This window comes from Lates calcarifer, linkage group LG21 (assembly GCF_001640805.2).
Source record: "Lates calcarifer isolate ASB-BC8 linkage group LG21, TLL_Latcal_v3, whole genome shotgun sequence".
Taxonomy (NCBI): Eukaryota; Metazoa; Chordata; class Actinopteri; family Centropomidae; genus Lates; species Lates calcarifer.
The window spans coordinates 13,194,116-13,219,027 of NC_066853.1; the positions used below are offsets into that span (position 1 = coordinate 13,194,116).

A 24,912-nucleotide genomic window follows, 5' to 3' on the forward strand; every position below is an offset into this window, starting at 1 on the left:
TGAATTCAAGAGTGGTACTCCCATTAGATTCATGTGTAAGACGTGGAGCAGTTAACCTACGTTATGTTTGGACTAAAGGAGTAGTGGCAGACTACTTGGCATGTGTGACTGCAGACTAGGTGTAAACAAAGTGTTTCTAGCAGCTTACAGTCCCAATTATTCCACAGGGGAATGAGATCTGAAGCAAATCCTTGTGTGGAGCTTTCTCCTCAGCGTGCACTCCCTGGTCACTGCCGGAGTACAGACAGCAGCTCAAGACTGACTTCATACTGTGTACATAACAATAACTTTGTTGTCATTCCACCAGCCTATCTGTCTCGGCATCGTTGGAGCGTGAGGGCATAAAGAATTCCACGAAGTTTTGATACCTCAATTAAAGTGCGTCTGTCTCCTGTTATCTCATTTAGTCTGTAGTCGATATGATTGGCATAATCAGACATGCCTGATTGGTGCCTCCCATTTAATTAATCAGTCTCACTGTATCATCACCTGTGGCTCATTAGAGTAATTAGAGCGAATTAGTCAGATAGAAGGCCTCTCTCTGCCTGCAGACGAGTGGAAGGAATTTCATTAGGAGAGATGAACACACACACATACACCTTAGGTCCGATGGCCAGTGGTAATAGGATTTGTTTACCCGTGACTGTTATCGGTGATTAGTATTATTACCACAGTGGTGGGGACGGAAGGATCCTCATTTCTGTTTGGCTCAACCTCTCCCCCCCACAGCTGCGAACATGGCTCATCATGCCAAAATTTGCTGGGCGAACATGTTAGCAGACTTCCTCTTTTGAAACGGAGTTCAAAAGAATGTGGAAAGACTGGGCTCCCCAAGTTACTGCAGCGGCCTGTGAGTGCATTCATGTGAGAGCACACGCGTGTGGAGCAGTGTGCGGGAGGCTTCTTGGCCAAGTCGGTGTTGAAGTCTCTCTAGGGACTGTTGGCAATCTGTTCCAATCGTCTTTACAGCTGACCAGACGACCAAATGAACCAGGACAGGGACTGCTGCTGTGGGCCAGTCCAGCCAAGCCAAGCAGAGCTGTTACAGCAATCACACAGACATTACAGCCCACTTAATGCTCCCATGCACACACCATATTCCATCCTCTGCTAAACTAGACAGTGCAGTCCTAACCAGCCATAGCCAAATTTTAAAAATAGTGCTGGACTTAATGTAAAATGGTTAAATGAATTAATTCAGCAGTAAATCAAACAGTTTTTAGATTTGAAAAGTAAAAGATTTCAAAGTCAGGCCAAGGAGAGCTAGAGAGCGTTGACCTCAGAGACTTTGCCTGAGGGCTCAAACAGAGTGGGCACAAGTTTTTCATGCATGTTGTTTGATGCTCTTAATTATATTTCTTGTCATTACATTAGTCATGTAGTGTAAAATATAGACTCCCTTAATTAGCATGTTTTTGTATTTTTTGATTAGAGTTTCTTCACTTGTTTTTGGCTGCCTGTCAAACGTGAATTTGTATGTTTTATCAGATTGGCATGGTGTCAATCATTTATGTCAAACATGATAGAAAGAAAATCCCAGTGGTATGCCAGATGGCTTGAACCCCTGTGGAGCAGCCTTGCCTAACATCCACAGTATTCCCCTCCAAAAGTTTGGAGATTGATAAAACCAACAAGCGACATGCTTCTAGTAGACGCTTTTTACTAAAATACAAAGAAACCTTGGGATCGTTTATAATCTGTGACGTCACCTGGACATCTATTTTTGACGCCTGTTCCAGTATTCTGCAGCCATATTTGCACTGCTGACTTATGTGTTCAAACCCAAATGTGCCAAGGCTCTACCCAATCCTTTTAGCTACCCAGTCCGCACGCAGTGTTGCTGTTCATCTTCACTGTCATGGCCGTTGATGGATAGTAACAGATGTTACCGTTGCGGTCATTATAAAAATGAAAGGTCTTCATCTTTCTATTTAGCTATCTATTAATCTAGCTATCTACTATCTTTAGCCATGACCGTAATATAGACTGCAATGTGGGTGGCTAGCAAGGATCAGGTGGCCAGACCGATTGGGCACTGACAATTCTCACTGCAAAGAATTCAAACAGTTTGAATGGTTATCCGTATCAGAGTCTAGAAATTAATATTGACATTCTGCGGTCTCGTATTAAAGCAAATGTCACCCTGCTTTAATCAGTTGTATTCCTGTAATATTACAATATTATCAACACGAGAATATCACCTTGGGAGGAAAAAGGGCAGTATGTGTTGTTACTGTGTTGAATGTGTTGGTCCCATGTTAATGTTCTGAAACCACTTTCAGAGGAAATGTAGAAAGTCAGTTTGACAATTTGAAAGTCAGTAAAAAAAAAAAGGTTTCATAGAAACAAAACCCAGTGTAAGTTAAATTTGCCTTTAAACAAACATGTTTTATGCGTCACTGTGTTTTAGTTTGTTGAAACAGAGCAAAAATATAAGGAGAAAAAGGACATGTACAGCTTAAGTCTGCAACTTTTGTAACATGTTAGCAAAATAAAACTGGACTGAACTGTGGTCAGCTAAGAACCCACAGCCTACAAAAACAGCATTCAGCAGAGCAAACACCCTAAACATATTTGCTCAGTATTTCACTTAAGGTAATAAAATATGACAACTTATCATGTAAGACACTATGTGTCTTAAAATCAGGATAATATTGGTCTCCTAATGGTCAGTAAGATTTGATGTGTGTTAACAGGGGAGGGGGAAGGGGCAGGCAGCGGGGATTGTGCACTTTGGGATGTTACGCTCTATCAGCAAGATGAGTGTAAAGTCTGCCCGTGTCTGCTGATGTGGGCAGAGAGTTTGCTGCATAGTCAAAACCTGACTGGGTCTGAGGGTCCTTTTTTTTAATTTTTTTTTTTTTTTTTTTTTTAACTGAGACCATGCCCATAATTACTTGCCCACTTGGCATTGAATCAATCCTCTTTCATGTGTGATGTGTTTATTTAGCTTAGCAGTGAGAATTTTTTTTTTTCCTTTTTTTCCCGAATGGGGATTTGGTAACACATTGGAATATGTGCAGGGTATTGGAAAGGGATTGGGTAGAATCAAGGGCGTCAGGGATTGGCACATGACCTCTTAAAGCAGAACCCCAGTGGAAGCCTGGCTGTGGTTATTTTAGTTTTGCTCCAAAACAGAGCTTATCAATGAATATACAGCAATGGATTGGCTTACTGCGTTGTATAAATTTGACTTTTGGATAACTCCTGTGCAGTTGAAAATGAATTTACTTGAAGTTTTTATGGACACTTTGAATATCATGATATCAAAGAGCATTTGGATAAATTTGATTTTAAAAAAAAAAAAAAACAATAGGGTTATGTCTTTATTTCCATACATCCACAGCTGGGAAAAGAGTAAAAATATGTTAGAATTAAACTGTGTTCTAGAGCCACAGAACGAGATGACGCAGACACTTTAATGCAAACCATGCTTCATTTAAATATATTTATTTTTAATGAACTTAAATGAACTTTTTTCTTCAAGTTGATGTACTTAATTGTGTCCTGAGGTGTGTAACATATGCGCTTCATAAGCAAAAACCTCAGTCATCCACAGTATTTTAGTTTTGTCCTGGTGTACTCTCAGAGGGAGATTTCTGTATTTTCAAAATTTATTCCTAATGTTTAATGACCTAGCTTGGACGATTAACGGCATTATCTCTTTACTTTTAGGATATACCTAAAATTATCCCGGTTGCTGTTTATGCCATCTGAATTCAGCTCACGCTTCAAACTAAAGTGTTCCACTGATTTATTATATTTAAATGATTTTGGTGATGTCTCCACCACCCAGAAAAGTAAAGCCTTAAGGCCTAAAGCATCGTAGTGTGATTAATATCTGCCAATTTGATGTTAATATCTTGAACCAACTGGGTCCTGTATTCTTGTTCTGTAGCTAATCTTTACCAATATAATAATTACACCTCTATTCATGAACTAGAGCATTCATTTTTTGACAATTAATTTAACATGATTAAAATTTATTAGGTTCCTCTTTTCATCAAGCGTTGCACAAGCTTCTGCGCACGCTCGAATTCACTAACAGATAGTGCAGCTGCTCCATGGCCATGGGCAGACAGGCTGCTACATCAACTGCTCCATGGGCAGTGAGAGCAAGATGGCATGTAAGCAAGTGAGCAGTTTTTTTTCCCATTTTTTTTTTCAAACATCCTGTGCTACTGCGTAAAATCCATTGCAGAGGACAGTCGACCAAGTCCATTTGTTATATTTTTTTTTATGGTTTGTGGATAAAACGAGATCACGGCTGGTCAGGGAATTAAACTTAGTGCTGATGGGGGAAAAATCTCCTAATTAGTACTTGATCACACTATTTCTTTAGAGGGTTGTATTTTCTTGTGTGTGTTGGGGGGGTGGGCATGTGTGCGTGCGTGTGTTTTGGGACCTTGTCAGCAGACTGAGCCACAAGGGCCCCTGTGGTAATGTGTGTATTAAATGATTAGTGTGTTAGTTAGCATAACGGCCCTTCAGCAGCGTTTAATCACTCTCAGGGGTGGGCGGCCTCACAGGAGGTGGATGGGAGGGAGGAGAAGAGAAGGGGGGAGGCGGAGTAAAGGGAGAGGAGAGAGAGATTTAAATGGAGGAGAAGGAAATGCTGGTTGAATGAGTGAGTGGATGATCTGGAGAGAGTACGGAAAAATGAAGGGGGGAAAAAAAGGAGTGAGCGTGACAGAGGGCAAGAATCCAACAGAAACATAATCCAGCAATGCTCACACACTCAGCAGAAAGAGATACAATCTTTACAAGGCCTGAATGTCTTGTTAATGTCAGCACTTGGCCCATCATCTGGAACTAGTCCCATAAATAGCTATTAATAACAATGCAAAATGGATGTGGATAAAGGCGGGCCCTGCCTCAGCCTTTACAACACTGCTGTTGTTGATAATTGTGCTGTTGTTGTTACGTGGGGAGGGGAGGGGTCGTCTGGTGCAGACAGTCAATAATTGTTGTGAATTGTGTGTATAGTAGTCTGTTGCTACAGAATTTGTCATGCCCGACATAGTGGTAACTGATTGACTGACAGGCTGAATGGCTCACATATTGCTCGCTTGCTGGTAGCAGATCAAACTACTGGTGTAGATGGGTTTTCTTTGGCGGTACATCGGCGTTGTGGTTCTGTTCCCTGCCTCTGCTGCCGCAACACACTGTCCAAGTTCAGCTGAGGCAGGACGGGTTGTCTGCAGCACGCCAGATGGGTCAAGGAGTCTGCTGTCTTTTTTTATCCCGAGTGATAACAATGATGCTGATTATAATGACAGGGGCAGTAATGATAAGTATGATAAAATTCTTTGCCTCAGCAAACTGAAAAAGTTGTGTGCTTGCTTTGCAGAAAGAACTAGACGCCACCGCCACACAGCTTGCCAACAGACAGGACGAGAGCGAACAGTCCAGGAAGAAACTAATCGACCTGAGCCGCGAGTTCAAGAAGAACACACCAGAGGTGGGAAAATCAGATTTTCACAGACATGCACCAACACACAAACACGCATACGTCCCGCTGTTCTTTTGGCAATCATAGTTTGCCTCACTGTTTCTTCTGTGTCTGTTCTCCTCTTCATAACTGCAGCCATGATTATTTACTGAGAAAGCAGGGGAGGAGTAGACGGCGCAGAGATGCGGGCTTGGATCCCAAAAATAGTCTCTCCATTAGTTTCCCTGAAATCCTAAAGAGACAAAACAGAAAACCCCTCAGGAGTTTGTATTATCTGACCTAGTTTTTTATGCGTGCAGAAAGTGTGGTCCGTGAGTGTGTATGGGAGAGGGAGAAAGACGGAGAGAGAGAGAGGGAGAGAGAGAGGGAGAGAGAGCAAGCAAGAGCAGGAGGGAGAGAAAGAGAGTGTGACAACACTACTAAGTGGGATCAGGAGGGAATTCTGTCCTGCTCCTGTGTTCCCATCACTCCTCCTGGGAATATTTGTTTCATCTCTGTTACCAAGGCAACACATTTTAAACCACACAGTCGAAAACAAAGTATTGTTGTGTTATTATTGGTAATGTCACCATGGTGAATTATTGATGGTAGTATGAATTATGTATGAATGGAGTAGACAGTGGATAGAAAATTGTCAACTCTCGGTGGAGTTGACAGTAGGCCTATTACAGTTACCACAGGATGAGCATTGTGACTATTGACTTCAGCATGTAGCCCACCCGGTGCAGAGGAATATACACCAGAGGAAACCATACCTGCATACAAAAGATGCTAATTTCACTTTACCCCGCACATTCATCTCTAATCTCATTTTCAAGTATAACCACATAACTAGCAACACACACAGGGAGGCAAGACAGACAGAGGTGTAGAGGCATACAAACGGAGGCTGAGAGAGAAAGAGAACATGCACACAAAGAAAACATGCAGACGCAGAGGCGCACACACAAACACACAGAGGCAGATAGCCTAGATCACAGAACAGGACACACACATTCATCAGTGTAACAAGGCTGTGATTTAGGAAGGCTCCTCTGGCGTCTGTGTGGCCCCTGGCATCTCCCTGGTATGTGGAGGAGGAATCTGAGCCAGGCCAGACGAGCGACAGGATTCATTACAGGGCTGTAACAGGCTCAATAGGAATCAGCACTAAAACTCGGGGCGTTTGGAAGTATATAAGCACCAAGGCTGCCTACTAAATAGGCTGGTTCATAACATGTGATGGCCCCGCGCTTGATTAAAAATGCCCTGAACGTCATCATCGTGCGTTTGCGGGAGCCGTGTTTTCTGTCTCGCGTGCGCGGCCTCTGTGTGTGTGGTTGACCAGCCTATAGAGCGGGGCTGTCAGCTCTCTGTGGTCCGCACCAGTCAGCGGAGATCACAGTCACATCAGATCAGACTGCATTAGGCTGAGCGGGAGTCCGTCTCTGATCCATTATTCAACAACCAGGAGACCAGCCCACGTTGACTGTGTCTAGTCTGCTGAGCTGTACTCGGCGTGAACTGCACTCATGGTCTGCATAATTACACACATACACACACACACACACACCCAGGCTTTTGTAGCATTTTGAAAGTAGTGCAAAGAAATGCAGCGTGAAAACAAAGTTTTCATAATTCATTAGGACTGACACACTGTTGAATTTTTTTTTTTTTGGGGGGGGGGACTACATCTCACTGTGCCTCCTAAGTTGTCTGAATTATTCATCCAGTTCTTAATTTCCTTTTAGTTTGTCAAGACTCCTCTACTACAGTGTTATAAAGGCAAGGGTGGGAATGGTTGTAAAATGTCCCAAAGATTGCTAGCCAGAGGCAGTGGTAGTAAAACAACTTTGTGTGTGCTTGTATGTGTGTGCACACGCATGCACATACGCACGTTTGTGTTTAGCTGCAGGGCAGACAGACAGCAAATGTGAGTTCCATACTCCCTGGAGGATTCCTCAGGCTGGCCTGTCTGCTGTCTGCCGGCAGCTCACACACCAGCCATCCATCTCCTGCTGCCCGGCCCCCTCCTCTCCCCTCACTACACAAACACACACACACACACACACACACACACACACACACACACACACACAGATTGACCACGGTGTCTGTGTGCATTGTTATGTTATATGGTCATAAATCTTTGGAAGTGGAGGGGGCAAGGAGGCGGAGCACTGGAGAGTGGACCAAAGGGGGTTCAGTGCTTCAGCAAAAGGAGTAGCTTGCCTCTACATGTTATTTGAATGTGTTTGTTTTTGTGTGTTCAGTGTGACCTTTCAGTAAGTGTGTGTGTGTGTGTATGTGTGTGTGTAGGCTCATCAGAGTTGTTTCAGTATTAAGGCACCCCCAAATCTTGGACCACAAAAATGCAAGTAGGGAAGATTGACCTCTAATCTCAAATAACATTAGGAATTTAATTAACTGTGCCAAAAAAAATTCAATATGATTAATACAGCAACTTCAAACTGTACATCATTTAAAAAAAATGATGGAAGAGTTGAGTCGGCTCCTCATGCAGACACAGTCTCAACAAAAGTTGAAAATTATGATTTGAACAAAGGTAGCAATTATTGGAGGACCACTAGACTAGACTGCATTACATTACACAGAGGTTTCTTTTTCGGTCACAGTATGTACCTAAATATTTACATAAATTTAAAGCCACAGTGGGAATAACACACTAAGTATAAAACAGTGAAATGAAAACGGTCTTGTATGCTAATTTATACCAATACAGACAGATGTTTGAGCACATTTTGCTTGGCCCTGACAAAACAATAAAGCAAAACTGAAACAAAATAAGATAAAAACAAAAATCATTGTTCAAAACAGGAAGTAGTGCAGGTCATCTAAAAACTAGTGGAAAGGAACCTTATTCTGAAATGGAAAATTAGGATGTAATCAAAATCTAATGCAAATGACTGAACGGACACTTCTCTGGTGCTTTTTGTGTTCATGCTTATCGTGTGTGTGTGTGTGTGTGTGTGTGTGTGTGTGTGTGTGAAAGGGAGAGCCAGAGCAGTAAAGGGAGGGGGGTGGGGATTGGGAGTGGGGGGTGGGAGGTGGAGGTCATTATCCCCAGCAGGGGAATATTGAATTGGCCCAGACAAACAGCCACAACGACCCCTGATGAGGTAACAATGGAGCAGGGTCACCGAGGTCATGACCTGTCCTCAGCCCCAGACAAGCGGCCTGTCTGGACCAACCTGGGATTAGGCCCAGGCCCAGACACTGGTCCCAGATCAGTTTGGGGATGCAACATTCGTTATGCTTTTGGACAGAGGTTTCTAAAAGGCGCAGAGTCTCCCAAGCACACATCTGTTGTTGCCCTACTTCACATCTTCATTAGGCAGTTTTGCGAGTATGTGTGTGTCCACAAACTGTGCAAATCAAATGTTCCTGTACAGAATGTCCTATTCTGCTGTGCTTTTTACCGTACGCTCCAGTTCAGTTTGTCAGGATGTAGGCTCAACTAACAGCATGGTGATTTGCATGTTCCCCTGATACATACTCGGCTGGCTATCTAATCTGAAACCGCTGACTCGTACTGGAAAGTCATGCAATGGGACTTGCGGGATGAAAAGCATTTGCTTTATAGTAAAAACTTGGTGCACAGAGACAATTTGCATTAACTGTAGGCCTACACCGTGGCTCATTCACTCTCTTGTCTCACACGCACTAGTGGTGCCTCTGGCTGGCCCAGGTGGTGCTGCACCTGTTCTTATAAGAAACGCAGTCCGCCAGAGCACCTCAGGGTACAAACCTGGCCTCCTCCCCATCCTATGTTCATCACTCACTCACGCACCACTCTTTATTCATTGGCAGTGGCAAGAATGGTTGCTAGTAGGATAATGAGTGACTTATTTGATCACAACATGGTCTGCTTGTGTAAAACTCATTAAGTTGTCAGTGCCTCTAAACATCACTGCTACACGTCCCTGTGTATTTAGGATTATTGTAGGATTATAATTGATCAGCTTATTATCTCATTTTTGCAACTGACTAACCTCTTCTTCTCTTTATTTTTTAGGATTTACGGAAACAGGTTGCTCCTTTGCTCAAGAGCTTCCAAGGAGAGGTGAGTGTGTTATTGAGAGTTTATATTGACACAATGATAGGCATACATGCCCCAGCGCAAGCATTGAAACACTGTGTTTTATGAGGCCCATTTGACATTCATTGACTGGTCCTGCTCCCTCTCTCAGTGCCCTCCTCTCCTTTTTCCACTTTCGTCTTCCCTCTTAAATTGTCATCTCTTCTCTCTCACTTCTCCCTCTCTTCTCTTCTCTCCGCCATCTCCTGTTCTTTCTCTTGCCACTATCTCATTTCCCCTCTTTCCTCTCCCTCTTTTCTTCGCTCTGCTCTGCTCTTGATTTTCTGTCCTATTCATGAAGTCCTGTAGCCCGAGGGTGTGTTTAAATTGCATCCTGCAAAAAAAAAAAAAAAAAAAAAAGCACCACAAAACCCCGGCTCTAGCCAGTCACAACTCACCGAATGCTATTTCCTTAGACTTTGTTTGTCTGCATGATTCGGTAGGGCTATTTGTTGTTTTTCGTTGATCTAGTGAATCATGAGCCATTTTTTTCGTCGTGGCATATTTATTTACTTTCAATTCAATGTTGCACCCTAGGTTTTTATGTTCCTTGACCTATAAGAGGCGACTTTTGTGTGTGAGTATGCTATATCATACTCCCACTGTTTCTCTCTATCTCCTCCTCAATCATTTTGGCCTATTTCCATCATGACTCCTCCTTACTGGCAGCCATGCATTTCCAGTTCACTCCCATATGTGAAAGTCAGAGGGTAGGAGTGGAAGCGGCTGGTTTAGACTGGGGCGTTATTTGGGGTTGGAGTGGGTGGATATTCAGCCCAACGGTATCTTTTCCCTTAGCACACACACACGGAAACACACACATGCGCACAAACAAAATCATCTCAATAGATAGTGACAGGGCTGCTTTGCTACTGGCCATAGAATATTACAGTTTAACACTGGGTTAGTTTCCATATTCTTGTGTTAGAGCAGCAACCACAGCCAGTGGTTATGTAAAAATGCTGTAATTTATAGTGGTTCCACCATGTTCTGCTGATGATCCACAGTCTATTTAGAGAATAGAAACGGCAGCAGTATAATTGGGGCTTTGTCAGCTGTTTCCACCATCCTCATGTTGACACACCTCGACGGCGTGCACACCAGAACACGCTGAGGCGCTTAGTGGGTGGTCGCGGAACTGAGAAAGACATTATCTTATGATTATTGAGATAATACTGTACACCCGCGCCAGTCTCAGAGCAGCCCATCAATCAGTTGACTATTCTGCGAGCTTGCATGCCACAACATGAGCAGCTCCGAGAATGTGTAATTTTAGCCTGGCTTTGTTTGCTTACCCCTCGATGCTTTGATCAAGGACAAGACAGCACCAGAAACCAGAGGGTCTTCCTGTCGAGGTCCCACAGTAATTCATCCTTAAGCATTTTACCCAGGAGCTTGAATCTTTCCTAAGTGAATGTGGAACCCAGACAGAACAATAAAAAAGTTTTAGCCCAAGAACTTGGAGGTCTTGATACTCTGTTTAATCTTTGTCATTGAAAGGTGGACGCCCTCGGGTCATAATTATTACCAATAACAGTACTTTCCGCGAGGCCTCAATTTGGTAAACGGGTTATGTGCGTGTGTGTGTGTACGTGTGTTTGTGTGTGTATGTTGCATGCTCAGTGTTCCTTGTTGGTCCATCGATCAGATAAGCTTTTCCATTATCCAAGGCTTCAGTCTCTGCTTCCCATAGCCTCCCCTTATCAGACTCCACTGGGGCCACACACACATAGGCATGTACGCACATACGCACACGCACAGGTCAGCCTGATGCCCTTCACACACTATGGGTTAGATAGGGGAGTGAGGCTGTGCTGAGTGATGGTGGCACAAGGTGCTGACGTATGTACGTATGTGTTTGTGTGTGTGGATGTGTCAGGGATACCTTTTGCAATTGCAAGCACTTCTCATTGGTAACCTACTGATACTGGCGAGGTATCATTTGTGTCACTTCATTTGTTTGGCTTGGTCTGCGTGTGTGTGTGTGGGATGGGGGCAGGGGAGCATGTAATAGCAGATGTCATTGGGATTGGTTGAAAGAGCTGCAGTTTGGAGCAGCAGGGTTGTATTTGCAAATCCTGGGTGGTCTTCTAATGGCTCTGGTCCTGCAGTTAACCTGCCTCTAACTGTAGGGTGTGTCCTACATTAAATGTCTATTTCCTGCCTCCCATGTTGGGCTATATAAAGCTGCTGTACCACTGACCTTGGCCCAGTCATTGTACAGTCACGCAGCTGGCTTCCTTCACTGCCATCGGCAGATCATTTTTTGCGTTGGTTTGTGAGAGTGTGTGTTTATCACGAGATTGTGTTATGGTACTGTGAACCTCTGATCATATTCTCTTATATATACACATGCACACACATTTTGATGCTGATGAACAGGTTTGGTGTTGGTGTGTGAGTGGTATTAGTACTCAGCATCAGTAATCTCCCATTAGTGGCCTTGCATTTGAGGATCCTGATCGCTCAATGTCACATAGCACATGAAGAGGGTAAAGTACATGATGCAGCGTGATGTGAGAACGAGATATAGTAGTGGGATAGTGTGTGTGTGTGTGTGTCTGTGTGTGTATTTGTCTGTGTGTGTGTGTGTGTGGGAGAGAGAGAAAGAGAAAGAGAGAGAGAGAGAGAGAGAGAGAGAGAGAGAGAGAGAGAGAGAGAGAGAGAGAGAGACAGGAGCCCTGTGCATGCCAGAGAGACACGAGTGTATGACAGAGAAACATGTGAGAAAGACTGACACTGAAAATGATTGAGGGAAAAAAAAAAATATGAGTCAGAGAACATGGAAGTGACAAGAGGGAAAATGAGAGAAAGACAGAGAGAAATAAAAGGGGTGGGGGTTGGGGGAAGTGGGGGTGGGGGTGCTGGCACCAGCCTACTCAGGGCCAGATGTTTTGCGGCTAAAAAACTAGAGATGAATCAAAGCCATGTGAAGAGATTTATTAGGTTCCCATAGGAGCCCAGGCAGTATTACATGTAGCCCGCTCTGTTTACAGTGGCAAGAACCCCTAAACCACCCATCAACTACACTACTGGCTTGGCTGGGAATGTGAAGACTTTATATTTGGACTTATATAGGCTTTTGTCTTTATTCCTTTTCTCTCGGCGAATGTGCTGGAGGAGCTGGAAGAGAAACACAGGGCTGTTTAGTCTGAGTGCGTGAGCCAGAGTTGTCAGCTGTAGCTCTGCCCAGTACAGTAGCACCATCTGAATGTCTTTATTTGGCATCTGTTTCCCTCGATTTAGATTTGATTTCAGATGCGTTTCGCCTACTCTGTCTGCTTCTCATATTGAAGTGTGACACAGAGACTATAGTAGAGCTTGCTGCCTCATGTTTCAGCATCGACAACAGTGTAAAAGTTGTTTCAGTATGATTTTAGAATTAATCTCTTATGGATCCATTCTAATGCTGTCCATTTCAATAATATCGGTGATGGAATGCATGCCGTGCCCTCTTGTGTTAATGGCTGCATCAGTAATGGATCCACACTGTATTGCTGCTAAGAGCTGACTGAATAATCTGCCCCTGCTGTGGCTGGAAAGACTGAGCCAGCTGTTTAATGATGTCAGCGTGCTGGAGGGGAAACGAACACACACAGGCGCACACACACACACACACACACACACACACACATGCATGCATATACACACAGAGACAGACGGACTTAGGCACACTCACTCTAGGACAGACGGACATGGGCACGCGGCAAACGAAACGCATCCGTCATCGGCTGAACAGCTGAACTGACTTCACGGGAAGGAAACACCAACACAGGCACTGTCAAGACAACCGCAATCGCATGCGACATACCAACGCATAGTGAAGATAGAGAGATATGTAGACTACTCTCACTGTGAAATTAATGGGTCTGCCTTTGGAATCTGAGGGTGTGACACTCTGATCTGAGGCGGTGTGACTGACAATTAACCATTAACTTTTTTTTTTTCTCTTTCCAGATTGATGCCTTGAGTAAGAGAAGTAAAGAAGCAGAGGCCGCCTTCTTGAACGTGTACAAGAAAATAATCGATGTCCCAGGTAAGACTGTGTTTAATGTGTGCGCATGTCCGTGTGAGTGTGTTTATCTACACACCTCCTGAGTCCAAAAACATGATCAGGAGACCCCTTTATCCATGCAGACAGCACCAACAGGGGGAAGAGAAAAAAGCATGACACCGTCCCTCTGGTGCTCCTTCACTGTGCATCCAGGCGTGTGCAGCGCCTTAATATGTCCCCACGAGATCTCATCCCCACTGGTGTAGCCTTTAGAGGGTCTTAACAGAAGGTGCATCCTGATATGGATGACAAGTGCGCCCACGATTGGCTGCCGCGAAGCGCACACATGAGCAGTCACGTTCAGCACGCTGGGGGCCGAGGAGGGACACGCAGCACAGGGTGTTACAGAACACACACAGACACATTGCTACTGGTTGGAGATTTTCAGCTGTATGGGAGCCCTGGAGGGGCTGTGTATGTAGGAACGAGAGAGGAGTTGAGTTCATCTATAGCGTAAGGAGGTCATCATATTCCCACATGGATAGACCTACAGTAATATCTTTGGATTGTACTGCTCCCAATAAGTCAGCGCCAGCTCTGACGGGGCTATTCTTAACTTGCAGCGAGACAATGATGTAATGCCTGATGCACACACGCACACAGACACAGACCAGCCTGACTAATGCAGCAGTCTTGAAAGAGGAAACAGTGTGTTTTGTTCTGTCTTCTATCAGCTGAAGGCCTGGTTAGTCAGCCCAGTGTGCTCTGCTTTAGATTAAAGGTGTCTGGCGAGAGTGTTCAGCACCAGTGGCCCACAAGTCAAGCCTCCTTTAACAAGCTGTACAGTTGATCTGGAGAAGGGCCTATGTGAAGGACAAAGGTTTGATAAGATGGAAAGAAAGTGGATTTTCAAGGGCGCTGAGGCAGATAGGAGCCAAAATTCAGGGCATACAGTTATTGCTCCATAGTGTTTGTTTGTACTTGTGTGTATTTGTATGAGACTCTATGAAAGTGCACACTTGTGTTTTTGTGACAAGGTGTGTGTGTCTGTGTCTGTATCAGAGCTTGGCCCTGCATGGTGTGTCACCTTGACAGCACAAAATCAGCATGAAATTCCCCAATCGTTCTCTGCTGATCTCTCATTAGCATAGTTAAGATATCTAACTGCGTCAGACATGAGACACACACACACACGCTCACACACATGCACACAAACGCACACACACAGCCCTTACCCCCAGCTGTAAGCTGTCAGTTCCTCTTATCTGTACAACACACACACATAAAAACACACACACACACACACACAAAAACTGCTCTTTTAGCTGGCATGCTGATGAGCATCGCCTGCGTCTCTTGGCTGCCTGTCACCAGTCTGCCACCCATGAGCACCAATCAGATGTGATTGGCCTGACTGACAGGGCTCTCTTCATCACACTGACAGTTAACCCTGCTGTGTGTTCACAGAAACGTTGGTAAAATGCCTCCAGAAAGTTGTCTTTCTTCCTTCTGTCTCTGTTTCTTTAATCTCTTATTTACCTTTTCCAACTGCCTGTTTTGTGGCTCCACTTTGTCCATCTGTCTGCTCCCATGTTTCTCTCTTTTTTTTTTCTTCTTGATTTCAAGTGGAATCATAGCAAACACTTAAACTGATCATAGCCCAGAAATCTCTGTTGTTAATGTGTCTCATCTATGTTACTGTCTGTGACTCTCTTTTGGTTATCACTTAGCCAATTCTCTTGCTGTGTCAGCAGTTGACGCATTCATTTTTTTCCTCATACAAAACCAAAGTTTATCTCATAACCCGACAATAGTCTCTGTTGATACAAAGGCTGATAGTGTGTCATTCAGTTGCCTTTATGGATACAGTCTTGTTGATATTGAATGTGAAAACAAACCATGACCTTTCAGTATCGTGTATTTTAAACTGTTGTGGCCAAATCTCTGTTCTTGTTCTTCTATTTCTAATCAGTGAAGTGCTCTAAGTTTTTTTTAATTATCTACAGTAGAGCCTGACTGATACTGGATTTTTTCTAGGTTCATATCAGTATTTGAGAATACTTAAAATCCAATAACAGCATATTGACCAGTATTCAAATTTGGCTTATGAATTATGTCCAGGGTAGGATATTTTCAAGTCGAATCATGACCTTTATTATCAAATGTACAGTAAATTCAAGACCACAGGAATTTCTGAGCGGTAAATCTAACTGGGAAAACAAAATTACAAATAATATCCATGAATAAAAACACAAATGTATTCCTGAATTTACTGCACAACAGTTTTTTTCCCTGTCTGTCTGTTAAACTACACATGGATCCCTTTCATCATCAATCAATTATCAAATGACAATAGTAGGACTGCCGTAAAGCCCAGACCTTTCCCTTCCTGTATATATAACCTGTCTTTATCACAATAAAGCTAGTAATTGCGATATGTTTTGGTCCTTGCAATAACCACTAGTTCTCCACAGGGAGATCAAAGGTCAGGGTCAGCTCCAGAACACTTCTCCTGGAGCTGTTGGAGATTCATTGCCTTGCTCAAGGACACTTCACCAGGGCAACACTCGCTCTCGCAGGGGCCTTGAATGTAGTTATTCCTAGCTCGCTGCGCCACCTTCACAGCCCTTGTTTGTGTAATCTTGCGTTGTGCTGTGTTAACGTGTGTTGCTGTGTGTTGTCTCTGCCAGATCCTGTACCTGTGCTGGAGCTGGCTCAGCAGCTGCAGCTGAAGCTCCAGAGGATGCACGACATTGAGACAGAGAACACCAAACTTCGAGAGACACTGGAGGACTACAACAAAGAGTTTGCAGAGGTCAAAAACCAAGGTTAGAGAGGGACACATGCGGACATGCACATTTTGGGATTTTACTGACTTTGAGAGGGGCATTGATGTAGGCCGCACATTTAATCTTAGATAATCACATATCAAAATGTCAATGTTTTAGTCTCATATATGGCATCTCTCTGACTATTATGGCCAGTTACACCAGTGACCAGTGTGATTAAAACAAAAACTAAGGCGGTGAACAATGAGAGAATTTAAATAAAGTGACCTGTAGTTAAATGGTTGGATGATGAGTGCCTGAAAAATTAAACTCAGTCTGAACTTGAACTTAATACTCAATTTTAGCTGATAACTGCCTGTCATTTGGCAATACTGTGGCTATGAAACAAGATGAGAAAGAATTTGCAGTTTGGGTTGTAGTTACACCTAAAGCAGTAATGTGTAAGTCTTAAGATTTTGTAACTGCTGCTAGGTTGAGAAATTCCAAACTCTTGTGTGTACATTTAAAATGTTCATGTGAAAAACGGCAGCAAAATCCTATGCGTATAACAGATGTTGATTATATGTAGACAAGCCTAAGTGCAAATACAAGGTCAAAGAAACATATTTGAAGCCCCTCTTTCAGAGGGAAAGGCCATATTTGAACATATTTTAATGCCTTATAAATTTTTCAAAAACACAAAAAATGTACAAGGTTTTACATTTTCAAATAGGTTTTCAGGGAAAAAAACATGAGGCAGACTTTCATGAATAAAAAACGACGGCCTACCTCAGGGTAAAGAAAGATGGAAAAACTGACAAAGGCAGAGAGATGAGTGAGAAGCAGTAATAAAAGTGGTGTAATTTCAGTCGAAGAGGAGGAGTGAGCGAGCGAGTGGGGAATGTTTTGGAATCCCCCTTTCCTCAGTGAGAGTTAATTGGAACAGCTCGATAGCGGCAGGGTTCCATTCTGCCATTGATTTTCCTGTTCCCTCATCCTTTATCCCTCCTTCCCGCCTCAATAGATGGGGGATATTTAAACCCCAAAACACACTGTGGAACTCCCACTCCTGTTAAACACACACAGGCCCGCCCGCACACTTGCACATGCACGCGCCCACACACACACACACGTACAAAGAGTGCAGGGGCCATTGATCCCCGCAACCTAAATGTTTAAAGTTCAGTTAAGCAGTTAAGGGGTAAGAGGGCTCTGAGGGGACTCTCCTCTATTGATTATGTGTCAGAGCAGTGAGACTGGAGTTTAAATCACACACACACTCACACACGCGCTCACAAAGTGCTAAGAGCCCTCAGTCAAAGGCAGCGAGCGGCAATGCTCTTTATCATTGTCTCACTCACTTATATCTTTCTCTGAGAAACACACACACACACACACACACACACACACACACACACACATACATACACGTACACATACACATAGGCCTATTTATTACCCCAGTTATGTGTTAGATTTATTTCAGGCTGCCCCATACAGAGCTCAGCCGTCAGCAGGTTATGAGGTTTCAGCACTAATGCAGCCCTAATGAATACAGCATATCTACACTTGGTGAATGCTGAATATTCTATACTGGTTGTGGATGTAAAGATTAGTCAGAAGCCATAGGGGTCAGGGCCTTCATCTGTGCTGACAGAGAAAGAATGTGGGATATGAAACGCTGTTCCTTAAGCAAAGGTCAAACACCCCCGTCAAAAGCATTATCGTCATCACCGCCATTTATCACAACTAGGAAACCCCTATAGTCTGTTCTCTGTGTATTTTGCAAATTGCCTGTATTTGAACTCTTCCTTCCTTCTCTCTTAACACTCGTCTTTCTGCTGTAACCCTCGTCCAGAGGTGACCATTAAGGCCTTGAAGGAGAAGATCCGCGAGTACGAGCAGTCTTTGAAGAATCAAGCTGAGAACCTGGCCCAAGAGAAGCAGCTCCAGCTACACAACGACTATGCAGAGAAGGAGAGGTATAACTGTCTGCCCCGTGTGTGTATGTGTGTGTTTGTGTGTGTTTGTGTGTGCACTACTGCAGCTGTGTTTAAACTAATAACCTCTGCATTATTTTGCCATTTTAAACCTTCGGGTCATTTTGCCCTCAGGCAGAACTGCTATGATTTTAATCTTTGAATGATAGGTATAAGATTTCTGACTTTATTTAGCAGAGCTATTCACGACTTAATATTTTCTTCGTGGCAAAAAGTTTTTCTCATAGCTATCAGTTTAATCAGCAAATTGTTGCCTATTTCTCAGACGTTGCCTTCATTTTGCAGATGAATGCAGGAGTGGAAAATAACCTACATAAAAGACAATGCCAGCATTTTTGTCATGTGGGTGCTTGCCATTCTTGCCTTGATGGGAATCAACACCTCAGACTCTTATTTTCTGTCTTTACCACAATATATTTCAGTCCTTTTGTTCAGAATAATTGCTGCCACAGCCATGAAACACACCACACAACTATAATGACAAAAATTATGCGTAGGTGTCACTTTATTTTGATACAAAGAAATTCACTTTGATTTAATAGGTTACTTCCTTTTCAAGCCCATTTCATAGGCATTTTGAAGTGTGTGATTTTGAGATACACAGGAAGCCTGTAGCAGTAATAAATATACTCAAAATTGCTGCCAGATATTTTTAGAAACATAAAAAAAAACAATTCTAACTACTGAAACGATGTATTAACTCTTCCAAAGGTTAGAATGTCCTAAGATTCACTCTGATACTGTCCACTCCCAGGAAGGAGCCCATTAAAACATAAAGACAATTAAACTAATTGCCTGAGATGCGGGCAGCCATAATATTGTTTCACTTTACAACAGACTTTGGTGCCTTTCCTCCTACATTGCTCAAACAATCAAGACTAATATGAAAGTGGCCAGTTTAAATTATCATGCAAGGCCACATTCAGTCAAGTATTTTAAGTGCAGGTGGAGAATCAACCTGTCAATCTTAAATGTAGTTATCTTGGATAACTATGTGCTTCTATTTTGAATTAAAGGGATAAATAAACAGTCAAAATGATGAGCACTTGCATGATTAGCTGGTGCAGCCTCGGGGCTTGAAAAGGCAGCATATGTTTTACTGCGGTTGAGCAGGAGTTAAAGGCTATGATGGATATGTAATAACTCAAAATGTATCTTGGAGAGGAAGTGAAATACTACCAAAACCTTTCAACCAAGACCCTGAAGCAGCAGATTAAAGTCAGTACATACCATGCAACAGCACAGTATGGAGAGTAACTCCAACCATGTTAATGTACAGTTTTTGTGCTACACCCACACTCCACCATGCTGATATGATTCTAAATATATAACTGTTAATGTAATAACAATATATAAATGAATAACTGAGAACAATTAAAAAACAGTGCAATTATCAGTTTATTTAAAAGAACATCATCCTCAGTGATTGATCATTCAGAAGTATTTAGAGCACTGAATGCAATCTCTCTGTTGTCCATTTGATACATTTGTCTCAGTTTTTCTCAACAGAAATGAGCAATTATTTAGTAAATGTGTTTATTGTTTTACCACTCTGTGCTGTAATTCAAAAGCACAAAACATCACTAACAATTTCAGCTAATTTTCCACAAGCTACAAACTGCTAATGGCCATTAAAACACTTGAGAATAACTCTCTGTGTGATCATTCTGATAAGTCTCTGGGCCATTTCCAGTTGATTTATAGGATTTGCGTAAATTAAATGCACATTACAGACCTCATATTTTCCCTCCTGTCAGTCATCTTGTTTGCTGTGTGAAGCTGCGTGAAAGCTCATTGCCCCTTTCAGACGTACAGTAGAGGATCAATTGTCCAACTGTATTTCCTGTACGTCAGTGTTTTATAGGCCCCTTCCTGTCTGCAGAGAGCTGACTTCCTGTGTCTGAGAGGGGCAGTAAATGGATGGCACCTCTGATGCATTTTATTCTGCAAGGAGCAAGGGAAGGAGAGAAAGAGAGAGGGAGCGAGAGAGATGAAAGGATGAAGTAGAGGGCAGAAAAATAGAGATGACAGGAGAGACAGATTGGCGGAGAAGGGGGGCATCAAAGACTGCCATAAAGACTGTCTTTGTGCTAGATTATTGATGTTTTTACACGCAGTGGTAATTTCTCAGCAGAGCCCAACTTTTTATATGCTAAGAATGAATCTATTTTATCCTTGTGGTTTCTGTCACCTCCCCCCTCTCTTACTCAACCCCTCTCTCTCTCTCTCCCTCTCCCTCACCCGCTCCCTCTCCCTCTCTCTCCCTCTCCCCCCCCGGGTGCAGTGTGCCCCAGTGGCCAGACATTCCTGCCTAATAGGGCTGCTTAATGAGGAGTGGGTTGTGTTGGGAGGATTTTAGTGGGGAAAACACTTCAGAAATGGTGGGAAAATAGAGAATAGTTGCAGTTGCCACAAAGTGTGAACCCAGGATTTACTGACTCAGTATCTCTTAACTGTGACTTTCTGCTCCCTGCTCTCTTTTTCTCGCCTCCTGTCTGCCTCTGTAGGAAACTCCAGGAGAGCCAGGACTCCATGTCCTCAAGGTTGGAAGAGGCCGAACACAAGGCCCAGTCCTTACAGACAGGTACCAGTCCTACTGTGTCTTTACAGACCTAAGTACTGCCTTTACCAGCTCAAATAAAATAGCAGCTTTATCACTGAAAATGAAGTAGCACTGGCTTTAAACCCTCTGAAAACCTGTTTCATATCTCACGTATTTCTCATTAAATGTTCAATCATTGCTAAAGTTGGGGGAAAAAAACATCCTCAGTGATTATTTATTAAGTTTAACTCTTGAGAACTTAATCTGCTTCATCTGGATGAGATGGGTGTGGTTTGATCAGATTGACAGTGGCCAACATAAGCAAATAACTCTAACTATTACTTCAATCCAGCAAGAAAAACACAGGCTAAAACACAAAGACAAAAATGTGAAACGATCAAAATTATTATAACTTTGTCAGAAAGTCTTATGTTTATGTAGGAGAGCAGCTCATAGTAAGAAGCTAATAATGTTTTTTGGGCCCTTTAAAAGTATTATTCATAGTTCTTCATTTGAATTGTGACTTGTTGCAGGAGAAACTCACAACTAACTCTTCCCATCTTTTACAGCACTTGAAACAACTCAGGCCGAGCTCTTTGATTTGAAGACAAAGTATGACGAGGAATCCACAGCAAAGTACGTGTCTCGCTGATGTGATGTGTGTGTTTGTGGGTGACTTTTCCCCCTCTGGCTCCTCCATAGTCTGTTCCTGACATAATCATCCTGTTTAGTGAATATCCTTGCCTGGAAACTCCCCCTTCTCTCCCTAACAGCTGGATTGTCTCCCACAACGCTCAGCAGCCTCCAAATCCCAGCATTACCCACGCACTGTAAATACTGACAGGGATTGTAATGCATTCTGCAGCCACGGCAAAGCACCAAAATAGAGATTTTTTTTTGTGTGTGTGTGGTGTAGTTTAAAGCGCTCTGATTCATCAGGGTCATGACAGAGAGGGGAGGCAACTGAGGGTCGCTTTGAGATCTCAGACTTAAAGCCACAAAGCCCCTCTAACAGGACCTGTAAGATAAGGTAGCTTCAATTACTTGAGCTGTGGGCGTCTATCATTATTGATCTTATAGTAGTGGTGAGGACGAGAACAGAAGCTTTTCCATGTCAGCACTCCACACTGTGAAGTGGCACTTTATGACATTCACACTCCTCATTCCCTCAGGGTTGGAAACGGGAACCAGAACCACTTGAGCATCTGAACTGAATTCAGAAAATTTTAAAATTCTGACAAGAAAACAAAGCCTTTATTGGTGTTTTATTAGTAATTGATATACTTCAAGAACAGATTGCTTTTCCCTTGAAATATAAAACTCTATTTTTTTTTTTTTTAAATCCAAGATGGTCAAGGGCGTCCTGCTTGCACCCTGTACACCAAGTACAACAGAGTATCAACTTGGCTTTTAAGGTTTTCCCCTACCCCATTTACCATGCCCCAAACTCACTGTCTCTCCATTAACAGAGTTGTTAAATTGATTGGCTGTTAAAAACAGATCGATTCCTCCTCTCTCATCCACACAACACTTTCCTCTTTTCTACCTTCCTCACTCACACACTTCTTCTTTTATCTCCTGCATTGTGTCTTTGTGAGTGTCGAGGCCACAGGAAGACACTACATGCAGCGTAATGGCTGTGATCAGTACGCGCGCCCCCCCCCCTATTTTCTTTACTCATGACTATATTGCACAGCTCCTCTACTTTTTCTCATTTCTTTACACTTCCTTCTTCCTTTTTCCGTCTCTTCCTTTTATGTCAGAAGAAAACACATTTTGAAAAGACACATATAGCAGGCCCCATTTGCTTACAGAAGCTAATAAACACACGCCCGCCCACATCCATACACACGCACACACACACACACACACACACACATATACTCGTTTGCTCACTCGTGAGCCTGAGGCAGTCAGGGTCCTTGACTATGTGGCGTGCTGTGATCTGAAATTTTAATGCAACGCTTTAAAGCACACACAAACCCTCTCTAACCCTGCACCCTCCCAGTCCTTGGAGTCCTTCCCCCGTTTACTGCTTGGCTGAGCAAATCGCCAGTGTTTGGCTGAACACAACTTTTAACCCTTCGACTGCATATATTTTGGCTCTGCAAAACACACACGCCGTCCATATCATGCACTTTTTCACACAGACACACATGGCGCACACACACACACACACACACATACACACTCACTTGCTCAAAACTTTCCACTAAGGAGGACATTGCGTGACAAATCCCCCATCCTCTTGCTGCATTTGGGTAATCTGCCTTTTAAAATACACACTAACACACACGCGCATACAGACGTACGCACACTCCCTGAGAATTTGGTCGATGTTGCAGTGCCCGGAGTGTGTGAGCTTCAGCGGGAGGCGGGTCCTGCAGATGTAGCATAGCCCCCTCTCTGTGCTGGCGCTGTGAGGGTCTGGCTGGCCGCGTTTTACCCGTTTAGTCCCTGTTAAAGATTAATGATATATTGATCCCCAACCCCACAGGATGCTCTGTGTGTGTGTGTGTGTATGCGTGTGTGCATGCGCCTCTGCATGTTTGTGTGCGGCTTTATCTGTGTATAAATGCTTGGTACCATTTTGGGAAAACCATTTAATTGCTGATAATTAGGCGACAGTCAATAGGCTTTTCTTTCCTGTGTCCATCTCAAGCACACACAAACACAAAATGGCGCACAACATACACACACACGCACATAGACACACTCTCACAGCTAGCTTCTTTTTAAGCCTCCTTGAAATCCCCAAGGTAACACGCTGTGAAAACGCAATGTGGAGAAAGCCATGGAAAGAAAAGGAATGGAGTGATGAAAGCTAGAGGGCAAAAAGCGAGCCAGGGGCTGGAGGCTACAGCGAGGAAGAGGGGATAAGAGTGTGATAGAGGGGGGAAATGAAAATCTAAATCAGGGGAATATCCTGCTGGCACTGAGGACAGAGGCCGAGGAAGAGAGGGCGAAAGATGAGAGAGGGGAGGTGGAAGGCAAAAAAAAGATGAAAGGAGAAAAAGTGGAGGGCAATGGGAAGGGAACGGGTTGTGGGGAAAGGATAGAGGCAGGCAGAGGGTGGAAGAGAAAAGCAGTTGACTGAGGAGCAAGAGAGAGAAGATGATAAGAGATGAAAAGGCCTGTCTGAGATGGAGGAAGTACAGTAGGGGCTTAGAGGCTCTGGGCTTGTTTCAGAAGTCCTACAGTACTCACTGATGTCATTGGGTGCACCCATTGGCTTTCATGGTACAAAAGAGAGTGTGTGCGAGTCTGTGTTGTTTGTGTGCATGTATGTGTTTTTTTTTTTCCCCAGTGCATCTACTCTATAGCTCCTCCCTGTGGCTGTTGTATTGAGCTTTGTCTAGTTGTAGAGTTAAGTTTTGGTGGCTTAAAAATCAGGTGATAATATTATCAAGGGCCCTCGCTTTACCGTTCAGTGTTTGATGAATTAATTCCACTGGGTGCATCGGCTGGCCATGGACAGTTCCTGCCCTGCCCAGCGACTGACTGACTGTATCAGGATATGCAGAAAATCCCTTCCCTGTGATCTGCTTTGGCCCTCAGCCTCTAGCTTTGCCTTTATAATTCCCAAATACAGCCAAATCCAAAGGTTATTTAAGAAGACTTTGTGCATCTGTACTTTGATTAAATGATCACATTTGGAGCGGGTGCGGTGGTGTATTTGGGTTGCATTACTACCCATAAACGCTCTCCATTACAAGCTTTTCTGGCTTGTTGGCTCTCTGACCTTACATTTGTGTGTACCGGAGCACGATTGAGCGCGCACGTGGGTCCAGCACACTATAGCTTAAGACAGGATAAAAGCTGGTGAGGTAGTGTACTATTATGTTGCTTAAATGCATACTAGATCCTTTTAACTGTTAGGGAAAGAATAAAAGCGGAGAGTGAAAAGCTCTCCCACCCACATCTGATTCTTTTTGCTGCATTGCCTGTGGCACAACGTTGACCTAATATCAACTGTGTCTGTTTTGTTAAACACATTCAAATCAGTAGTACTCAAGCCTATGGGACATAACACTGTTTCTCATACTATGACACACAAACACAAAAGCTGCGTGGGCTA

The 24,912-nt window shown here is 43.4% G+C and overlaps 1 protein-coding gene across 3 annotated transcripts in view; it reads left to right on the forward strand.

Annotated features, from left to right (window-relative positions):
• The window catches only part of cux1b (cut-like homeobox 1b), a 60,317-nt gene that overhangs the window by 12,467 nt on the left and 22,938 nt on the right, over positions 1-24,912 (forward strand). For all 3 annotated transcript variants that reach the window (XM_018702133.2, XM_018702132.2, XM_018702131.2), the window contains exons 2-8: positions 5,351-5,461; positions 9,468-9,515; positions 13,488-13,566; positions 16,215-16,352; positions 18,151-18,274; positions 20,800-20,876; positions 21,404-21,470. In XM_018702133.2, coding sequence (XP_018557649.1) covers positions 5,351-5,461; positions 9,468-9,515; positions 13,488-13,566; positions 16,215-16,352; positions 18,151-18,274; positions 20,800-20,876; positions 21,404-21,470 — 644 coding nt within the window. The remainder of the gene's footprint in view (positions 1-5,350; positions 5,462-9,467; positions 9,516-13,487; positions 13,567-16,214; positions 16,353-18,150; positions 18,275-20,799; positions 20,877-21,403; positions 21,471-24,912) is intronic.